The 21,166-nt window shown below is 35.4% G+C and overlaps 1 protein-coding gene across 2 annotated transcripts in view; it reads left to right on the top strand.

The window, feature by feature from the left end:
* ITFG1 (integrin alpha FG-GAP repeat containing 1) overlaps positions 1 to 21,166 on the top strand; it is a 340,878-nt gene that overhangs the window by 20,644 nt on the left and 299,068 nt on the right. For both annotated transcript variants that reach the window (XM_015062061.3, XM_027044499.2), the window contains one exon: positions 15,167 to 15,261. In XM_015062061.3, coding sequence (XP_014917547.2) covers positions 15,167 to 15,261 — 95 coding nt within the window. The remainder of the gene's footprint in view (positions 1 to 15,166; positions 15,262 to 21,166) is intronic.

Raw genomic sequence — 21,166 nt, forward strand, 5'->3', positions numbered from 1 at the left:
TAAAAACCCATAGGGCACCAAACACAGCTATACTAAACTGTTTCCTGTATTTCTGTTTCATGATACCTATGTCACTTAAGATGAAGCTTGGCTGCAGAAGGGAACATTTTGATCGACAGTGAGATATTCTGAATTCAGATGTGGTAGAATAGGGTTGTGGGAGTAATGACAGTTTTTGTTTTAATGACTTTGCCTCTTCCATTCCATGGCTATTGTCAAAAATCTGTTACTGTTGAGAGAGCCCTGGGAGAGCAAAGCAAAAAGCATCCATAATAAATACTGAAGTCCACAAAGCAGACCTTTCAGCTTTTCTTAGTACTCTGTCCCTAGGATACAACATTAACTGGAAGAAAGGTAGTTTCATCCCAATGTAGTTTTAGATGATGACAGTGATTATGTTATATGTGACTGGAATGTTCTCTTGGACTACCAAATGTATGGATAAAACTTTTATATAATTTCCTTCATATTTGGTATGCATTTTTCTGTCATGTAGCTGAAACCTATTTTATCAAATCATATCAAGAAAATTCCATTTAAAGTCAAGCATCTCATTATGTCTTTTTGGGATGTTTATTATTTTCTTTCTCTTAATAAAAATTAAATTTACATGCTGGCTCCTGAGCCAGGTAATTTTTTGCAGTATATACCTTTCTCATTTATTAAAGTCATAGGAAACATTTCTTCTATCGAAAGAAATGAGAAAAAACAGTGTTGTTTCTCATTTTTATACTCAATTTTTTTTTATTTTTTTATATTCAACTTTTATTGAATTATTCCAGACCAGAGGTCAATATTCATGCACATTTAATGAAGAACTAACTTCTTTTACCATGCTTCTTGTATTATAAATTATTTTAGCTATATTGCATTGCTGTGTTAATTGAAAAACAGCGTGTTGCCTTACTGCCTTGTTTTTATTGCCTATTTTATAAAAATAGGTCAGTTTTATAAGAACTATATTATTTTAATCTTGACTGCTTATACTTTTCTCAGGTTTTTTAATCATATTCCTTGAAAGATGTGTTAACACACACACACACATATGTGTGTGTGTGTATATATATATATATATATTTTTTTTTTTTAAGAGAGAGAGGGGGGGGTACAGTGAGAAAAAGAGGGAGAGGGGGAGAAATCCAAGAGGGTCAGAGAGAGAAAGAGAGAGGGAAAGGGAAAGGGACGCGGGACTCACCTGACATGGCACTTGTGCTCACCCAACTTGGGCTCGAGTTCACCCGACACGGGCTCAAACTCACAAACCATGAGGTCATGACCTGAACCGAAGTCAAATGCTTAAGTGACTGAACCACTCAGACGCCCCGTATGTATTTGAATTGAAAAACTGAAGTCAGACTCTGATGGAAAATGACATTCATTTGGCAGTGAGAACTGGCTTTGCTGATTGGATTATACGGCAGACATTCTCCATAAATAGAATGAATTAATTCAGCAGTTCTAATTTGTTTTTTACTTTTATTATGGAAAATTTTAAAGGTATGCAAGGTACAGAGAATGGGACAATTAGTTTGCTTATAATGTACCTGTCAGGCAGTTACACTTATTTATCAACACTTGGTCTGTCTTTTTTCTTTCACATCTTCCCCTCATTTCTCTCTTCTAACCCACAGCCAAGATATTTTTAATCTATAAATATTTCAATATCTATTTATAAAGTATGTCTAATATTTTAAAAATATATAGTCTCAATATTTTTACCATACCTAAATAAGAATTATCTTCAGGGAGATGTTTTAAAACTTTATGAACGAGATTTCTTAGCATTTATATCTATAAAGATGAAGAGTAGGAATAGACTTTATACTGACTACTGTCTCATTCTAGTAACGTCATGTTATTATAAGGATGAATAATGTATTTCAAAGTCCTGGTCATCTCTTCAAAAAATGCATTTCTAATAAAATTTTACATATTGTTTAATAAATTATCAAACTATATAATAGGTGTTTTCATCAGTTGTACACTAATAGTTAAAATAATTCAACTGCAAAGAGATCTCTTTTAATACTTGGATATATAAACAAAACCAACTTAAATACCAATTTTAATTTGTTTATCAATTTGTAGACATACATTTCTTCATAGATGTATGATAGATATAGTGACCACTAAAATTGCTTCAGATATGAAAACATTTTGGTTCATGATAAAGTTCTCTAAGAGATGGAATAGAATTACAAAGTCAAGGATAAAGGGAAAGATGTGTAATTAAAGAAGACCTCATTCTCATATATTTTTTTTAAGTCTACTATAGTTAACACACAGTGTTTTATTAGTTTCAAGTATATAATATAATGATTCGACAATTCTATATTCAGAGCTCATCAAGATAATTGTAATCAGGGTGCCTAGGTGGCTCAGTGGGTTAAGCATCCGACTTCGGCTCAAGTCATGATCTTGCGGTTCATGGGTTTGAGCCCCACTTCGGGCTCTATGCTGACAGCTCAGAGCCTGGAGCCTGCTTCAGATTCTGTGTCTTACTCTCTCTCTCTGCCCCTCCCTCACTCGGGCTCTGTCTCTGTCTCTCTCTCTCTCTCTATCTCTCTCTCTCTCAAAAATAAACATTTAAAAAAAATGTAATCTCTTTTCACCTGTTTTACCCATCCTCCATCCCCCTCTGGTAACCATCAGTTTATTTTTTATGTTTAAGACTCTGGATTTTTTAATTTATTCTTTCCTTTTTTCTTTGGTTTGTTTCTTAAATTCCACATGTAACTGAAATCATGTATTTGTCTTTCTCTGACTGACTTAATTTTGTTTAGTATTACACTCTAGTTTCATCCATGTTGTTGCAGTAGGCAAGATTTCATTCTTTTTTAAGGCTGAATAATATTCTATTATATAAATATACCACATCTTTATCCATTCATCTATCAATGGGCACACTGGCTGCTTCCATAATTTCACCATTATAAATAATTCTGCAACAAATCTGGGGGTGTCTATATCTTTTCAAATTAGTGGTTTTGTATTCTTTGAGTAAATACCCACTAGTGCGATTACGGGTAGTTCTATTTTAATTTTTTGAGGAACCTCCATACTCTTTTCCATAGTGGCTGCACCTGTTGCATTCTTAGCAACAGTACACAATGGTTCCTTTTTCTCCACATTTTTGTCAATACTTCTGTGAAAAATGCTGTTGGTATTTTCATAGGGATTGCCTGAAGTGCGTAGGTTACTTTGGGTAGTATGGACTTTATAATCATATTGGTCCTTCCAATCCATTAACATGAACTATCTTTTATTTGTGTTGTCTTTAATTTCTTTCATCATGTTTTATAGTTTTCAGAGTACAGGTCTTTCACGTCCTTGATTAAGTTTTTTCCTAGGTATTTTATTATTTTTGGTGCAATTGTAATTTGGATTGTTTTCCTAATTTCCCAATTTATCTTTCTGCTGCTCCATTATTAGTATATAGACATGCAACAGATTTCTGTGTATTGATTTTGTATCCCGTGACCTTACTGAGTTGATTTATCAATTCTAGTCTAGGCATTTTTTTCTATGTATAGTATCACATCATTTGCAAATAGAGAAAGTTTTACTTCTTCCCTACTGATTTGGATGCCTTTTATTCATAAACATAGTCTGATTGCTGTGGCTAGGACTACTATTGCTATGTTGAATAAAAGTGGTGAACAGCTTGTCTTGTTCCTCATCTTAGGGGAAAAGCTGTCAGTTTTTCACCATTGAATAGGATGTTAGCTGTGGGTTTTTCATATATGGCCTTTATTATGTTAAAGTATGTTAACATACTAAACCTACTCAGTTGAGGTTTTTTATCATGAATAAATGTACCTTGTCAAATGCTTTTTCCACAGCTATTGAAATGATCATATAGTTTTTATCCTTTCTCTTATTGTGATATTGCCAATGTTGAACCCTCTTGCATCCCACACTTGATTGTGGTAGATGATTTTTTTACTATGTTCTTGGGTTCAGTTTGCTAATATTTTGTTGAAGATGTTTGCATCTATGTTCATCAGAGAATATTGATCTGTAGTTCTCTCACTCATTTTAAGTTTTTATTTAAATTCCAGTTAGTTACCATAAAGTATAATATTAATTTTAGGTATACAATATAGTGATTCAATGATTCCATACATCACCCAGTGCTCATCACAAGTGCACTCCTTATTCCCCATCATCTGTTTAACCCATTCCCTCACCCAGCTCCCTTCTGGTGACCATCAGTTTGTTCTGTGTACTTAAGAGTCTGTTTCTTGGTTTGCCTCCTTCTCTTTTTTTTTTTTTCCCCTTTGCTTTTTTGTTGTTTCTTAAATGCCACATCTGAGTGAAATCATATGGTACTTGTCTTTCTCTGACTTACTTCACTTAGCCTAATACTCTCTAGCTCCATCCATATTGTTTCAAATGACAAGATTCTGTTCTTTTTATGGGTAATATTCTATTGTATATACATACCACATCTTCTTTATCCATTCATCAGTTGATAGACATTTGGGCTGTTCCCATAATTTGCTATTGTACATAATGCTACTATACATGGGGATGTATGTATCCCTTTGAATTAATATTTGTATATACTTTGGGTAAATAGCTAGTAGTGCAATTGCTGGATCATGGGGTAGTTGTATTTTTAACTTTTTGAGGAACTTCCATAGTGTTTTCCCAAGATGCACTGGCTTGCATTCCCACCAACAGTGCAAGAGGGTCCCCCTTTTTCCACATCTCTGCCAACACCTGTTGTTTCTTGTGTTGTTGATTTTGCCATTCTGACAGGTTTGAGGTGATATCTCATTGTAGCTTTGATTTTATTTTCCTGGTAATCAGTGATGTAGAGCACTTTTTCATGTGTATGTTGTTGGAAATATGTGTACTCATGTCTTTTGTCCATTTTTAGTTGGATTACTATTTTTTGAGTATTGAGTTGTATAAATTCTGTATATATTTTGGATAGTAACCGTTTAACAAATATGTCATTTGCAAATATCTTCTCCCATTCCATAGGCATGTTGGTTTTGTTGATTGTTTCCTTCACTGTGTAGAAGCTTTTTATTTTGATGAAGTCCCAATAGTTTACTTTTGCTTTTGCTTCCCTTGACTCAGGAGATGTATCTAGAAAGAAGTTTGTATGGCTGATATCAAAGAAGTTATCTCTAGGATTTTTATAGTTTCAGGTTTCACATTTAGGTCTTTAATCCTTTGAATTTATTTTTGTGTATGGTGTAAGTAAGTGGTCCAGTTTCATTCTTTTGCATGTTGCTTTCCAGTTTTCCTAACATCATTTGTTGAAGAGACTTGGATATTCCTTTTTGCTTTGGTGAAGATTAATTGACCATATAGTTGTGGGTTCATTTCTGTGTTTTTTTCTTCTGTTCTACTGACCTGTGTCTGTTTTTGTGCCAGTACAGACTGTTTTGATTACCACAGCTTTGTAAAAAAACTTGAAGTGCAGAATTGTGATGCCTCCTCCAGCTTTGCTTTTGCTTTGGTTATTTAGCGTCTTTTGTGGTTCCATACAAATTTTAGGATTGTTTGCTCTAGCTCTGTGAAAAATGTTGTTGCTATTTTGATAGGGATTACATTAAATGTGTAGATTGTTCTGGGTAGTATAGACATTTTAACAGTATTTGTTCTTCTGATCCATAAGCATAGAATGTCTCTTTTCATTTCTTTGTGTTACCTTCAGTTTCTTTCATAAATGTTGTGTAGACAGTACAGGTCTTTAACTCTTTGTGTAGGTTTATTCCTAGGTATCTTAGGGTTTTTGGTGCTGTTCTAAATGGGATAGATTCATTCATTTCTCTTTCTGCTGCTTCATTATTGGTATGTAGAAATGCAAAGATTTCTGTGTGTAGATTTTGTATCCTGCAACTTTACTGAATTTGTGTTACAGTTCTGGCAGTTTTTTGGTGGAGTTTTTTGGTGGATTTTTTCATGTATTGTCTTGACTCAATTTGCTTGTATTTTATTGAGAATTTTTGCATCTGTGTTCATCAGGAATATTGGCTTTTTAAATTATTTTTAACAATTATTTATTATTGAGAGACAGAGAAAGACAGAGGATGAACAGGGGAGGGGCAGAGAGAGAAGGAGACACAGAATCCGAAGCAGGCTTCAGGCTCCAAGCTGTCAGGACAGAGCCCGATGCGGGGTCAAACTCATGAACCTTGAGATCATGACCTGAGCCAAAGTCGGACGTTTAACCGACTGAACCACCCAGGCACCCCTCACCCTATGTCTTTTGATTGGAGTGTCAAGTCCACTTACATTCAAAGTAATTATTGATAGTTATGTACTTAGTTGCCATTTTATTCCTTGTTTTATGGTTGTTTTTGTAGTTCTCTCCTTTCCTTTCTTGCTCTTTTCTCTCATGGCTAGTTGGCTTTCTTTAGTGGTATGCTTAGATTCCTTTCCCTTTATTTTTTGTAAATCTTTTTTCTGGTTTTTGATTTGTGGTTACCATTTGCTTTGTATGTAACATCTTCTGCATATAGCAGTCTATATTAAGCTGGTGCTCACTTAAGTTTGAACCATTGTTTGCTCCTCGCCCCCCCCACCCCCACATTTTAGGTATGTGGTAAAGTATGCTTTACTTCCTTTTATTTTGTGAATCCCTTGACTGATTTTTACAATATACTTATTTTTCTGCTTTTGTGCTTCCTACTTTTCTTGCTATTACTTATATTCTATCCTTTCTATTCAAAGAGTCCCCTTAAAGATTTCTTGTGGGGCTGGTTTAATGGTCATGAATTCCTTAACTTTGAGAAACTTTTTATCTGTCCTTCTATCCTGAATGGTAGTCTTGTTGCATTCTTGGCTGAAGATTTTTCCATTCAGTACTTTGAATATATCATGCCATTCCCTGTGGCCTGCAAAGTTTCTGTTGAAAAATGAGCTGATAGCTTTATGGGGTTTCCTCTGTAACTGTTTTCTTTTTCTCGTTCTGCTTTTAAAATTCTCCCTAACTACTTTTTGTCATTTTAATATTATGTCATGGTGTGGACCTCTTTGGGTTTGTTTGTTGGGAGATCTCTGTGCCTTCTGAGTCTGAATATGTTTTCTTCCCCCACATTTGGGAAGTTTTCAGCTATTTATTCAGATAAAATTTCTGCCCCCTATTCTCTCTTTTCTTCTTCTGGGATCCCTATAATGGGAATGTTAGTACATTTGATGGTTGTTGCTGAGTTCCCTAAGTCTATTCTCATTTTGTATTATCTTTTTCCCTCTCTCCTGTTCAGTTTGCTTGCTTTCCATTACTCAGTCCTCCAAGTTGCTGATCTGGTCTTCTGCTTCCTCTACTCTACTATTGATTACTTCTAGTATATTTTTAATTTCAGTTATTGAGTCTGATTCGTTCTTTTTCATGGTTTCTGTCTCTTTGTTTAGGTTCTCATTGAGGTCCTACACTCTTAAATCCAATGAGTATCTTTATGATCATTAGTTTAAATTCTCTATCAGTCATATTACTTATCTCTGTTTTGCTTAGGTGTCTTGCTGTGATTTGTCCTGTTCTTTCATTCAGGGCATATTCCTCTCTCTTCTCATTTTGCCTAAATCTCCAGTCTGTTTCTATATGTTACCAAAGTTAGCTACATCTCTTGCTCTTGAAAGTTGTGTCCTTATGAGGAAGAGGTCATGTAGTGTCCCCTGTTCACCAGAACCTAGCACTTCAGGAATTTCTCCTATTTGTGTTGCCTTTGCCCTGCTTTTGTGGCTGAGCCACTTTGCCTTCAGTCCAGGCAATGGCTCTGTTGGTCTGTTGTGGGCAGTGTTTGGTCCCTGTGTTACTAGTTTAGTCAGACCAGACATTTGTCAGAGGTGCAGCAACACCAAACTGCAGGATCCCATCCCTGTGTCCTGAAGCTTTGATTGGTGGGCTGGGACTGCACACAGACCAGCTGTCTGTCTCCAGCCCACTGCTGGGTCCCTAATCTGACTGGTGTGTGTGGGATTATCTTTCCCCCTTTCTGAGGCAGAAGTTACTTTGGAGTTGTTCTGACTTTGGGCAGGACTGCTTGCACACTACCAGGCCTTTGGTTGTTTTGGATGTGCACTGGCCAAGAGAGTATCTGAGGGTGTGGATCTGCAAAGTGTGTTGGAGTAGGACCTGAAGTTTTTGAGAGGTTTGCAGGCAGGTCCTTTGCAGGAGGGAAGCTGCAGTCACCAGTATTGAGGCCACCTGGTTTGGAGGGAACAGATCCACAAAGTATGTGGGGGCAGGTGTGCAGTGTTAGCAAGGTTTGTGTGGGTCCTCTGGGAGAAGGGACCTGTGGGAGCAGGACTTGTGGTATAAGCAAGTTAGATCAAGAGTGTTGGCACTGCACCAGTCCCCGCAGGTGGACATGTATTTATGCTGGGAAGTAGGAGAGGGAAATGGCACCTGCCATCCTCTTTGTTCCCAGAGAAGTCTCCCACGGAGGCCTGCCCCTCCAGCACACACTCTGAAATTAGTATAAACAAATTTCCCTTCTATATGACCCTGGCACTTTTCAAACTGCTGCTTCTGTGTTGTATCTCCTCAGGCTGTTTATTGTGCCATGTTTTTAAGGGCAGTGACTCAGTTTTCTCTTGCCTTCCCAGCTCCCCCAGAGTAGAGACTCTAATTTTTGAGGTTTCAAGTTTTAATCCTGCTGGTTGTAAGAACTCATGAAATTTGGCCCTTCTGGTTTTCAAAGTCAAATGTTAGGGAGATTCTTCTTCTCTGTGGGAACTTCCTGTTGTGAGAGTCTGTTTGTCTCCCTACAGTATCTCTCCCTCCTGTGAACAGTCCTGTGGGTCCTTTTGGCTCCCCACAGTGTCTCTGCATTTCCTATCTTCTTAGATGTGGCCACTTTTCTATATTTAGTTTTGGAGTTCTGCCAATCTTTGGATTGTTTCCTGGGTTATTTACACTAATGTGAGTGTTATCTAGTTGTGTATGTGGGATGAGATGAGTTTAGGGTCCTCCTCCCCCAATTTTTCACGCCGTCTTTCTCATGTGATTTTTGTGTGTGTGGATGATGGTGATTCAGTATGGTATTTATATTGCACAGATATACTTTTAAGAATAATTATTTTAGGAGCTCCTGAGTGGCTTAGTCGATTGAGCGTCCAACTCCTATTTTCAGCTCGGGTCATGATCTCATGGTTCATAAATTCGGGCCCCACATCAGGGCTCCACACTGACAGTGTGGAGTCTACTTGGGATTCTCTCTCTCCACCTCCCCTGCTCATGCTCGCGCGCGCTCTCTCTCTCTCTCTCTCTCTCTCTCTCTCTCAAAATAAATATATAAAACTTAAAAAAAATTTTTTAAGTATATTTTAAAATCTCAATAATTCTAATGGATTTGAAAGTTACATATTTATAGCTATTTAAACTGATGAAAATATTTAGATTACATTTTTTAAAAATGCACTTGAATGTGTGAAGGCATACATGGTTTTTAAAAATTACTTTGGAGCCTATCTTAGCAAAAATGTTTGAAGACCACTGGACTAAAGAACTAGGGAGCTTGGTGAGGCATGCTAAGACCCATTTCCTGGTAACTGCTTCTATCTGGTTATCTAAAATAATGATAATTCAGTATAGACTGATCATTGAAAAGTGGGTGGATTACCAGTCATTTCAAAGAGCAGTTACCATAGGCAACCAAAAGCTACAGCTGACATTAATTACATTTAAATTCATCTTTTGATAAATGCTATTCTTTGTTATTAAGGGTAATGGTGCCCACAAATTAGAACACCTTGACATAATTATGTTTCCTGTGGGGTTGGTAGGGAGCTAATAATTGGAATTTTCTACAGAGGTCAAGAAATGTCAACAGATAGACTCAACATGGTTCAGAACTGCCCATTTTATCATCTCTGCTGTTTCTTCCTTTGTAATCAGAACAGTTTGTATTTGTGACCTTTGCTTTCAAATAAAGTTGAGCACGTATATGAGAAGATTATAGTTTATATGAACATAGTTGCTTCTAAAGATGGTATCTGTTGCTTCTTATTGAAAAAGTGATACACACAAAGAACAACAGTAAAAGTAGGGAGAGATTAGTTTTATTTTCAACTGTAAATTTTTAAACAATTGAATTCTGATATACAACTGTATGTACATTAAATTTTCAGCCATCTTACAGTGCTCCACAAAAAGAAGTAATAGCTCTTCCCTTCTCCCCCCACAATAAACTATAAAGTATAAGGATCAAGTTAACTGCCTTTTAAGAGACATTACTGTAAATTAACAGAGTATAGGCAACAAGTATAAAACTTAAAATACTATGAAGACCTTGACTATTGATTTGAAATGTTCCAGAAAGCAAGATTATAATTTTGTTAAGAGTTGCAACTCAAATGTCTAAGGGGACCCAGAGGGAAACCAAAGTGAGCGAAGCAGTTTGAGAAGGTTGCGACTTCACCTGCCCATAAACACTATAGATCTGTCTAAAAAGAGCTAGTTGGTTACCTGACCAGGTATTTCAAGAGAAGCTGCAAATCCAGATTTTTATGTGAAATCTGATTTTTTAAATTTAAGCTTTACCAGTGAATTCAGAATATTTAAAACAATGTGTGAGCTAAATAAAACACATTTTCATGTTGAATTGGGCCTATAGTCTGCCACTTCATAATTTTTGCTTTATCACTCTTCTGGAATCTTTATTTGAAATGTACATTTTTGTCAAGTAGTTTCTAGGAGTTAGTTGAAGTTTTCCAAAATTCTAATGGTAATTAATTTCAAAGCATACCTATAAAAAATTCTTTAGGGAATGAGATCGATAATTTCTCAGGTAGTAATTAAAAACAACCACATGATTAACTTTATTGAGCTCAATTCTATAGAAGCTTGTGTTTTTTAATTTACTTTTGGCCTGTAATTACAAACTTGTTGAGAACATTAGGAAACTCTTCTGAAATGACTTTGGGTTAAACTTGCAGAATTTCTCTAACCTGCATCTGATTATTTTGTTAGTAATTGAAAATACTTCAATGCTTAGAATTTAAAGAACTTATGAATAAATGGTCTATCTTGAAATGAACCAGCCATTATTAAATTGGACTTGACTGAAATTATTTTAGGCATTTCTCATGTTGTGTAGTGTGAAAAAAGAACATGACATGAATGCTAATGCTGAATATGATTTCTCACTTTATTTTAATATTTTATTGCCATAACCTTTTATTATGGGATTTGGGTTAAAAAATAAAATCAAGGTATACGGACATTGCTTAGTTTTGTTTTTACTGTCTAGTTAACAGATGAGGCCTACTGTATGCTAAAAAATGTGGAAGAAGGCTATAGGGAAGAGGTTACTGTTTGTAGAACTTAGACCCTTTGTGCAGGGAGAATATTCTCCTGATGATTGTTATTCTTTCTCCCAGATTCCACCTGCCAAGAGCAAATTAGTCAATTTTTTCTCTCTGCTTTCCCAATACATCAAAACCAAATTCAAATAAACCTTGTTTGCTCTCCAGTCAATTGGATGCTATGTTGACAATTAATTTGGACTTACTTAGCCTTAAATTTATCTTTGGAGATGACATCTGTGCTTCCATATTTCACTGGAACATATCATTTTTTTAAAAAGTAGCATGTTCTTACTAGAGGTAGAGAAGAATAGGTGATGCTACGTGAAAGTATAATGTAGTCCAGCAAGTTATTTGCTGTTTGGACCATGATTCATTTCAGCCACTACTTGGGAGCCATGTCCTGGTTAGGTGATATAGATAGAAATATTTCTGAATCAGGATATCCAGAGGAGCTTGCATCTTAAAACATGCTATTAGTAGAGAAAAGTGTACACAGATACCACTAAGAAAAGTAAAGTGGGGCCTTCATAAATGGGAATCCCTTTGACACTGGAGTGTGTTCTACTGATGAGGAATAGAGAAATTATTTTATTTAAACTTCTTCTATAGTTCATAACAGTCTACTAGTGTAACCTTCATGGTTTTATAATTCTATGGTTGTATTAGGGGAAACTAGATGAGGAATATATGAAAAGTATGTACTATTTTTTTATAATGAAATAAAATTTATATAACCTATAATTAGCTATATTAAGTATACAATTCAATGATATTTAGTATATTTACAATGTTTTACAACCATCACCTACTTCCAGTAGCTTTTCATCATTCTTAAAGGGAACCCTGTACCAATTAAGCAATCATTTTCCCTCCCCCCCCCCCACCCCCCCACACCTCTAGTCCTTGGCAACCACGAATCTACTTTCTCTCTATCTAAGTGAAATCATACAGAATGTGACCTTTTGTGTCTGGCTTCTTTCACATAGCATAATGTGTTAACGGTTCATTCATGTTGTACCATGTATCAGTACTTTAGTTTTTTTATCACTGAATAATATTTTTTTAATGTTTATTTTTGAGAGAGCAGAGGAAGGACAGAGAGAGAGGAAGACAGAAGATCAGAAGCAGGCTCTGTGCTGATAGCAGAGAGCCCAATGCAGGGCTCAAACTCATGAACCGTGCGATCATGACCTGAGCCCAAGTCAAACACTTAACCGACTGAGCCACCCACATGCCTCTGACTGAATAATATTTCTATTGTATGAATAGATGGTTTTTGTTTATTCATTCATCCATTGGTGGACATTTAGCTTATTTCCAGGTTTTTGTGAATAGGCATTCATGTACTAGTATTTGTTTGAATACCTGTCTTCCATTGTTTTGGGTATATACCCAAGTGTAGAAATGCGATTATGTGTTAACTCTGTGTTCCACTTTTTGAAAGAACTTTTTGAAGAACTGTTTTCCACACTGTTTCCAAACTGTTTTCCACAACTAATGCACCATTTTATATTCCCACCAACAGTATATGAGATTTCCTATTTCTTCAACTCATCCCCAACACTTAACTTGGCTTTTGATTCTTGGCGATCGTAGTGATTATGAAGTGGTTTCTCATTATGGTCTTCTTTTACAATTTCTTAATGACTAATGATGGTGAGCATCTTTTGACATGCTTAGTAGCTATTTGTGTGTATTCTTAGGAGAAATATCTAGTCCTTTGCCCATTTTTAAATCAGGTTTTTATTATTGAGTTGTAAAAGTTTTGAATATAGTCTAGATATTAGATCTTTATCAGAGGTAAGATATTTGCAAGTATTTTTTCCCATTCTATGAAATTGTCTTTTCAGTTCCCTGATAGTATCCTCTGATGTACAAAGGTTTTTAATTTTGATTAACTTAATTCATCTATTTCTTCTTTTGTGGCATATTCTTTTGGTGTTATATTTGAAGATGGGTTTTTTTTTTTTAATATTTATTGGGAGAGTGCACATGGGGGAGGGGCAGAGAGAGGGTGACAGAGGATCTGAAGTGGGCTCTGCACTGACTTGCAGACAGCAGCAAGCCTGATGTGAGGATCAAACTCACAAACCATGAGATCATGACCTGACCTGAAGTTGGTGCTTAACCAGCTGAGCCACCCAGGTGCCCCTTTTTTGGTGTTATATTTAAAAATCATTTTCAAATCCAAGGTCATGAACATTTTCCCATGCTTTCATTCAAGAGTTTTATAGTTTCAGCCCTTTGATGCATTTTTAGTTAATTTTTGATATATGGTGTGAGGTAAGGTTTTAAATTTATTCTTTTGCTTGGCTCAAAATGTTGGGATTAATATTCATAAAAGGTAATCATTATCATTCTAAAGTCTCTTGAAAAAAGATCCATGATAATATTAAATCACTTTTTTATAATTAAAAGGATCAAAGACAAATATAAGTTAAATTATAAAATTATCAGGAGAAAGCATGGGGCTAAATCTTTATGAACTTGGATTTTGAAATGGATTCTTAGATATGACAGCATAAGAACAATAAAAAGAAAAAATAGGATGAACTGGATTCATGAAAATTAAAACTTCTGTGTATCACAGGACACTATCAAGAAAGTAAGAAGACAATGTGCAGAGTGTGAGAACTCTTACAACTCAAAAATAAAACATTATATTTAATAATCTAATTTGAAAATAGGCAAAGGATTTGAATAGACCTTTCTCCAAAGAAGAGGATCAAATGGCCAATAAACACATAAAAACATGCTCAACATCATTAACCACCAGGAAAATACAAATCAAAACCATGAGATACACACCCTCTAGCATAGCTATAATAAAACAAAAGGACAATAAATAATAAATGTTGATAAAGAGATGTAGATGTTGGAACCCTCTGACATTGCTAGTTTAAAACGTAATATGGTGAAGCCACTTGGTAAGAAAAGTTTGATAGTTCTTCAAACAGTTAAACATACAATTACCATGTGATCCAGCAATTCTTATATACCCAAAAAAACTTAAAACATATGTCCACATAAAAACTTGTACATGAAATATTCATTACCCCATTATTTATAATAGCCAAGAGTGGAAACAAGTCAAATGTCCATCAACAGAAAAATGGATAAACAAAAAAATGTAGCCATACAGTGAAATATTATTCAGCCATTAAAGTACTGAAGTACTGACACATGCTACAACACGGATGAACCTGAAATTAGCATACTAAGTGAAAGAAACCAGACATAAAAGGTCACATTTTCTATGATTCCATTTATATGTAATATCCAGAATAGGGAAATCCAAGGTGATAGAAAGCAAATTACTGGTTGCCAAGGGCAGGAAGGAAAAGAGAATGGGAAGCAACTAATGAATACAGGGTTTCTTTTTGAGGTGATGAAATGTTTTCAAAGTCATTAGTGGTGATGGTTGCAAACTGTACTAAAAACTGCTGAATTGGATACTCTAAAAGAGTAAATTTTATGGTGTGAGAAATATCTCAACAAAAATCAATAAATTTTAAAAATACCTTACAGGCAAAGATTTTTCTGTTTTATTTACTTACTTACTTACTTATTTATTTATTTATTTAATTTTTAATGTTTATTTACTTTTGAGAGAGAGAGAGACAGACAGACAGACAGACAGAGAGACAGAGTGTGAGCAGGAGAGGGTCACAGAGAGAGAGAGAGGGAGACACAGAATCTGAAGCAGGTTCCAGGCTCTGAGCTATCAGCACAGAGCCTGATGCGGGGCTTACACTCACCAACAGTGACATCAGACCTGAGCCGAAATCGGACGCTTAACCTACTGAGCCACCCAGGCGCCCCGGAGATTTTTCTGTTTTAAAACAATGCTTATTTGACGTTTGCCTTAAGAAAGTTATTTTTTTTTTTTTTTTAGGAATTTGTCATGGCATCCTGCGTTGACCACTAAAAGTAAAATGCGAATTCCACATTCTCATTCATTTATTGATCTGACTGCAGATTTTACAGCAGGTAAGTTGCACATCAATGTAAAATATTTCTTTAGAACTGCCAAAGAATTATGAGATTTTATTTACTCTTTTCTTAGTAATAATTTCCTATTGAGGGCGCCTGGGTGGCTCAGTCGTTAAACTTCTGGGTTCAGCTCAGGTCATGATCTCACAGTTCGTGAGTTCAAGTCCCACACTGGTTGAGCTCAAGCCCTGCTTCGGGTAAAACGAGCCCCAGGTGACCCTGACTTCTCTCTCTCTCCCCCCTCTCTCTGCCCCTTGTGGGATTCTCCCTCTGTCTCTCACTGCCCCTAGCTCACTTGCACCCTCTCTTTCTCTCAAAAAAAAAAAAAAAAAAAAAAAAATCCTGTTGAATTGAATGTAAAAACCAAAATGTTACAAGGTTATAAGGAAGTTAATGATACTGAATACACATTAAAAGTACTAAATATAATAAATGAATCTTTACTTGTTATTTTTGGATTCTCCACTTATAACGAATTCATAAGTTAGACACCTGTTGCCCGATGTTTCTTTCCCTTTAATTGAAAAATTATTGACTAGGGGTACTACCTGGTGGCTCAGTTGGTTAAACATGTGCCTCTTGATTTCAACTCAGGTTATGATCTCACTGTTGTGAGATTGAGCCCCACTTCAGGCTCCATGCTGAGCGTGGAACTGCTTAAGATTCTGTCTCTCCCTCTCCCTTTACCCCCCCCATGCACATGTGCCCTCTCAAAAAAAGTAAAAATAAATAAAAATTAAAAATTAAAAAAAATTATTAATAAATGCTCTAAATTTAATCATAAGAAAATATTTAGCTTATGAATTTAAAATTTTCAAAGGCTTTTTACAACTTTTTATTATGCAAAATTCTTTTTTTTTTTTTAAGTTTATTTTGAGAGAGAGAGAGAGAGAGCACGTGTGCACAAGCAAGTAGGGGAGGGGCAGATTGAGGGAGGGAGAGAGAGTATCCCAAGCAGGCTCTGCACTGTCAGCATAGAGCCCAACGTGGGGCTCAAACCCAGACTGTGAGATCATGACCAGAGCTGAAACCAAGAGTCACTTAACTAACCGAGCCACCCAGGTGCCCTGTGGAAAATTCTCAACATACAAAAGTAGAATAATATGATATAAGCAATTATCTCTTAGCTTCAATAATTATCAGCGTGTGGCTATACTTAATTCATTATTACAACCATCCAAGCCCCTGCTACCCAGATAATTTCAAAGGGAATCCCGAATGTTGTTTCATTTCATTTGTAAATATTTTAATCTGTATCTCTAAATGGTAAGGACTTCTTTATTTTTAACAAGATCATTTTCAGACCTAAAAAAATTAATAATTTCTTAATATCATCAAATACTCACTATTCAAAATGCCCCAGTTATCTCCTAAATGTTTTTGTCAAATTGGGAGCTAAGCAAGGTACATAAAAACATTATTTGTATTGTAGGATGTCTCAAACTCTGAATTTTGCCAGTTCTTATCCCCATGGGGTTAGCATGTGACTCTGTCCCCTGTATTTCTTCAAAACCAGTAACCAGTAGTTAAATTTGGAGTCTTGATCAGAATTGGGCGCTTTTTTTTTTGTGGTGGTTGTTATCAAGAATACTTCCTAGGTAGTATTGCCAATTCTTTCAGTTCATTAAGAGGTAGGTGATTTACCTTCTGTCTCTTTTGTGATGTTAAGGTTGATCAGTGGCTTCAGTTTTCCTCAGCATGGACCATTCATTATAATGCTCTCCTAATAGTGTCAGCAGCTATTGATATTTATGGTCATGTCCATTATTTCGATAGGAGTTAACAAAATTGTGGCACCCTATCATTCATATGTATATTATCTGGAATTTTCTATTTTATAAAAAAGGCAACTTCCATCATTAGCTCTTTAGTCACCTGAGGTACAGTTGAGACAGGCAGGTTAAATGCTGGATTTTTTTCCCCCTTCTCCCCATTTTTTTTCCAAATATTTTTAATGTGTTCTAATACTCATAAAATTTGCCATCTCAACCATTTTTAAATATACAGTTCAGAAGTATTAAATACACTCATAATGTTGACCTACAATGTAACTCTTTTCATTTTATAAAAGTGAAACTGTGCACTCATTAAGCAATGCTCATTCCCTTTCTTCACCCTCTAGCAACACCTATTCTATGTCCTGGCTCTGATTTTGACTACTCCTAAGTACATCAAATGAGTGAAATCATACAGTATTATTTTGTGACTGACTTAACTTCACTTAGCATAATGTCCTCAAGGTTCATCCATGTTATGGCATATGTCACAATTTCCTTCCTCTTTAAAGCTGAATACTTCATTATTACTCATAACGGATAATTATGAATAATGTGTATATTATATCCCACATTTTGCTGATTCGTTCATCCATTCATGGACATTTGGGTTACTTCCATGTTTTAGCTGTTGTGAATAATACTGCTATAAACATGAATGCACAAAAACGTCTCTTAGAAAACCTTTCAGTTGCTTTGGAAGTAGAATTGCTGGACCATATGGTAATTCTTATTTTTTTAGATTTTGAGGAACCACCATCACAGCAGCTACACCATTTTGCATTCCCACCAAGAGTGCACAAGGATTCCAGTTTCTCTACATACTTGGCAACATTTGTTACTTTCTGTTTCTCATAGTAGCTATCCTAATGGGTGCAAGGTGGTATCTCATTATAGTTTTGATATGAATTTCCCTAATGATTAATAATGTTGAACATTCACATGTCCTTATTGGCCATTTGCATATCTCCTTTGTAGGAATGTTTATTCAAGTCCTTTGCCCATTTTTTAATTGGATTTTTTTTTTTTTTTTTTTTTTGGTGTTGTCAAGTGTGAATTATTCTCTATTCAGAATATTTCTTCCTCACAGTTACATGAGTTACAAATAGTTTCTCTTATTTTGGGGGATGCCTTTTTTACTCCATTGGTGGTGTTAATTTTCATTAAGTCCATCTTGTCTGTTGTTTCTTTGTTGTCTTGCCTTTGGTGTCTATCCAAGAAATCATTGCTAAGTCCAGTGTCATGAAGCTTTTGCCCTATATTTTCTCATAAGAGTTTTATACTTTTATCTCTTACTTTTAGAGCTTTTATCTATTTTGTGTTAACTTTTGTGTATGGTGTTAGATAAGGGTCCAGCCTCATTCTTTTGCATGGATACCCAGTTTTCCCAGCACCATTTATTGAAAAGATTTGGCATTTCCCCATTGAATGATCTTGGCACCCTTGTTAAAAGTCATTTGATGATGTATAGAAGGATTTCTTTTCTTTCTTTTTTTTTTTTTTTTTTGTAACGTTTATTTATTTTGGGAGAGAGAGAATCTCAAGTAGTCTCCACACTCAGCACGGAGCCTGACGCGGGGCTCTATTGCACGAACTGTGAGATCATGACCTGAGCCAAAATTAAGACTTGGACACTTAATCAGCTGAGCCACCCAGGTACCCCTAGTAGAATTTATTTCTGGGCTCTTTATTCTATTCCAGTGGTCTATATGTACATTTGTCTTTATGCTAATACCACACTATTTTGGTTATTATAGCTGTGTAGTAAATTTTGAAATCAGGAAGTGTAAGTTCTTCAACTTTGTTCTTTTTCAGAATTGTTTTGGCTATTTGGTGTCCTTTGAGATTCCATATGAATTTTAGGATAGGTTTTCCTGTTTTTGAAAACAAAAAATGCCCTTGCGAATTTGATAAGGATTATTCTGAATCTGTATCACTTTGGAGAATATTAACATCTTTTTTTTTATTTTTTAAAGTTTATTTACCTAGAGAGCATGCATTGGGGAGGGGCAGAGGGGCGGGGGGAGAGAGAATTCCAAGCAGTCTCTGTGCTGTTAGTGGGGCTCAAACCCACAAACCATGAGATCATGATTTTAGCCACAGTCAAGAGTTGGATGCTCAACTGACTGAGCCATCCAGGCACCTGGGGTGATATTGACATCTTAACAATATTGTCTTCCAATCGATGAACATGGATTATGTTTCCATTTATTTATGTCTTTTAATGATTTATTTCAGCAGTGTTTATAATTTTCATACTTTATGTCTTTCCCCTCCTTGGTTAATCCCTAAGTATTTTATTCTTTTAATACTGATATAAATGAAGTGGTTTTCTTAATTTACTTTTTGGATATTTTTATTGTCATTGTGTAGAAATGCAACCAATTTTTGTGTGTTAATTTTGCATCTTGCTATTTTTTGAATTCATTTATTAGTTCTGACACTTTTTGGTGGAATCTTTAAGGTTTTCTACAAATAAAATCATGTCATCTGTGAGCAGAGATAATTTTATTCCTCCTTTCTAATTGGATACCTTTTTAAAATTTTCCCCTTCATCCCATTTTTACCAGTTTTCAAACACCTATTCTGCTCTTCCAACATTGTTATACAGTTTTGCTAGAGCATTTTCATTATGAAGATAATATTTGCAAAGCCAAGAACATTTTACTGCTCAGATACTTTGGATTTTAACTGATTTAACAAACATAACCACAAATTAAGCCATTTGCCCAGTAAGTTTTTTATAGTTTTCTAAGAGTTTAGGTTCCTGTGTGTGTGTGTGTATTCTGATTAGAAAGAAAAGAGAGAGTTTAAGAAAAGAGTGGGAGCTGGCACCTGGGTGGCTCTGTTGGTTAAGCATCCAACTTCGGCTCAGGTCATGATCTCATGGTTCCTGAGTTCAAGCCCCATGTCGGGCTCTGTGCTGACAGCTCAGAGCCTGGAGCCTGCTATGGATTCTGCCTCCTGTTTCTGCTCTTCCCCCTCTCACATGCTCGCTCGCTCTCTCTCCCACTCTTTCCCTCCCTCAAAAATAAATAAACTTTAAAAAAATTAATAATAAACAAAGAAGAAGATAAAAGAGAGGTTATTTTTAGTGTGGCTTACCTGGTATGCTAAACCATGTAAAAGAACAGTAATAAGGTTTGAGTATACTGCCATGCAAGTTGTTGTAAAAGCTTGTTTTTCAAGATAAGGAAAATCAATAGTTCTGGGCTCATTTTCTGTTCTCTCATTCTACACACACACTTTTTTTTTTTCTTTTTTACAATTCCTTTTGCAGGAAGGATCTATCTTATTTAGGAGGTTTTAGAACTTAGGGTTTTTTTTAGTAAAGTAATGTTAGACTTCCTTAAACAACATTGACTTTGCATTTAAGTAATTTTTAAAGAATTTTTGGCTATTCTTACACGGTCAGCAAAATCTACCTTAGAAATTTTGTGGTGAAACACATCAGAGCCATTTGTTCACAGGAGGTCTTATTTTGAGCTAAGCAATCTATTATATAAAACGTAAAGAAATTCTATTTGAGTAATCTTTCCAAAGTTAACTTAAAATATATGGGGAAATATTAAAAATTGTCATTGTTAGTCTTGTGTTATTCAAAACATTATCTCTGTCTTTAAAATCATTTCAGCAAAGTTATTGAGTACCTGCTCCTCTACTCTTTGTTATGTGAAATACAAAGATGACAAGAAATGCTTTCAGTCATTAAAGAGCATTTAGTTTACTGGGAGAGACTTTACAAGTCTAGCCATGATATGTGGCAGAATAAAGTAAGTGCATAGTAGTTGCAAACTGTTATTCATAAGAGGGGTAGTAGGAAGAGATAGTCCCACTGCTTTTGGGACTGTTAGCTAAGAATTTGGCCAAAGGAAGAAGTGAGTTATATGCTTCTCGTTCTATGTTCATTCCTTAGAAAATATAAAGCTTTTCCAAACAATTATCTCTAAAAGAAATTCTTGTTCTAAGTGAGACTTCCTATGGGAGACAAGACAAAATATGTAATATACTGAGTTCTCCATAACAAACATGTTTTAAACATTTTTGTTTATTAATTTTTTTGATAATTACCAAAACAGTGGCTTTTAATGACTCTTATCCATTGTATGGTTGTAACATATAGTTTA

The sequence above is a fragment of the Acinonyx jubatus genome, chromosome E2, assembly GCF_027475565.1.
Source record: "Acinonyx jubatus isolate Ajub_Pintada_27869175 chromosome E2, VMU_Ajub_asm_v1.0, whole genome shotgun sequence".
Taxonomy (NCBI): Eukaryota; Metazoa; Chordata; class Mammalia; order Carnivora; family Felidae; genus Acinonyx; species Acinonyx jubatus.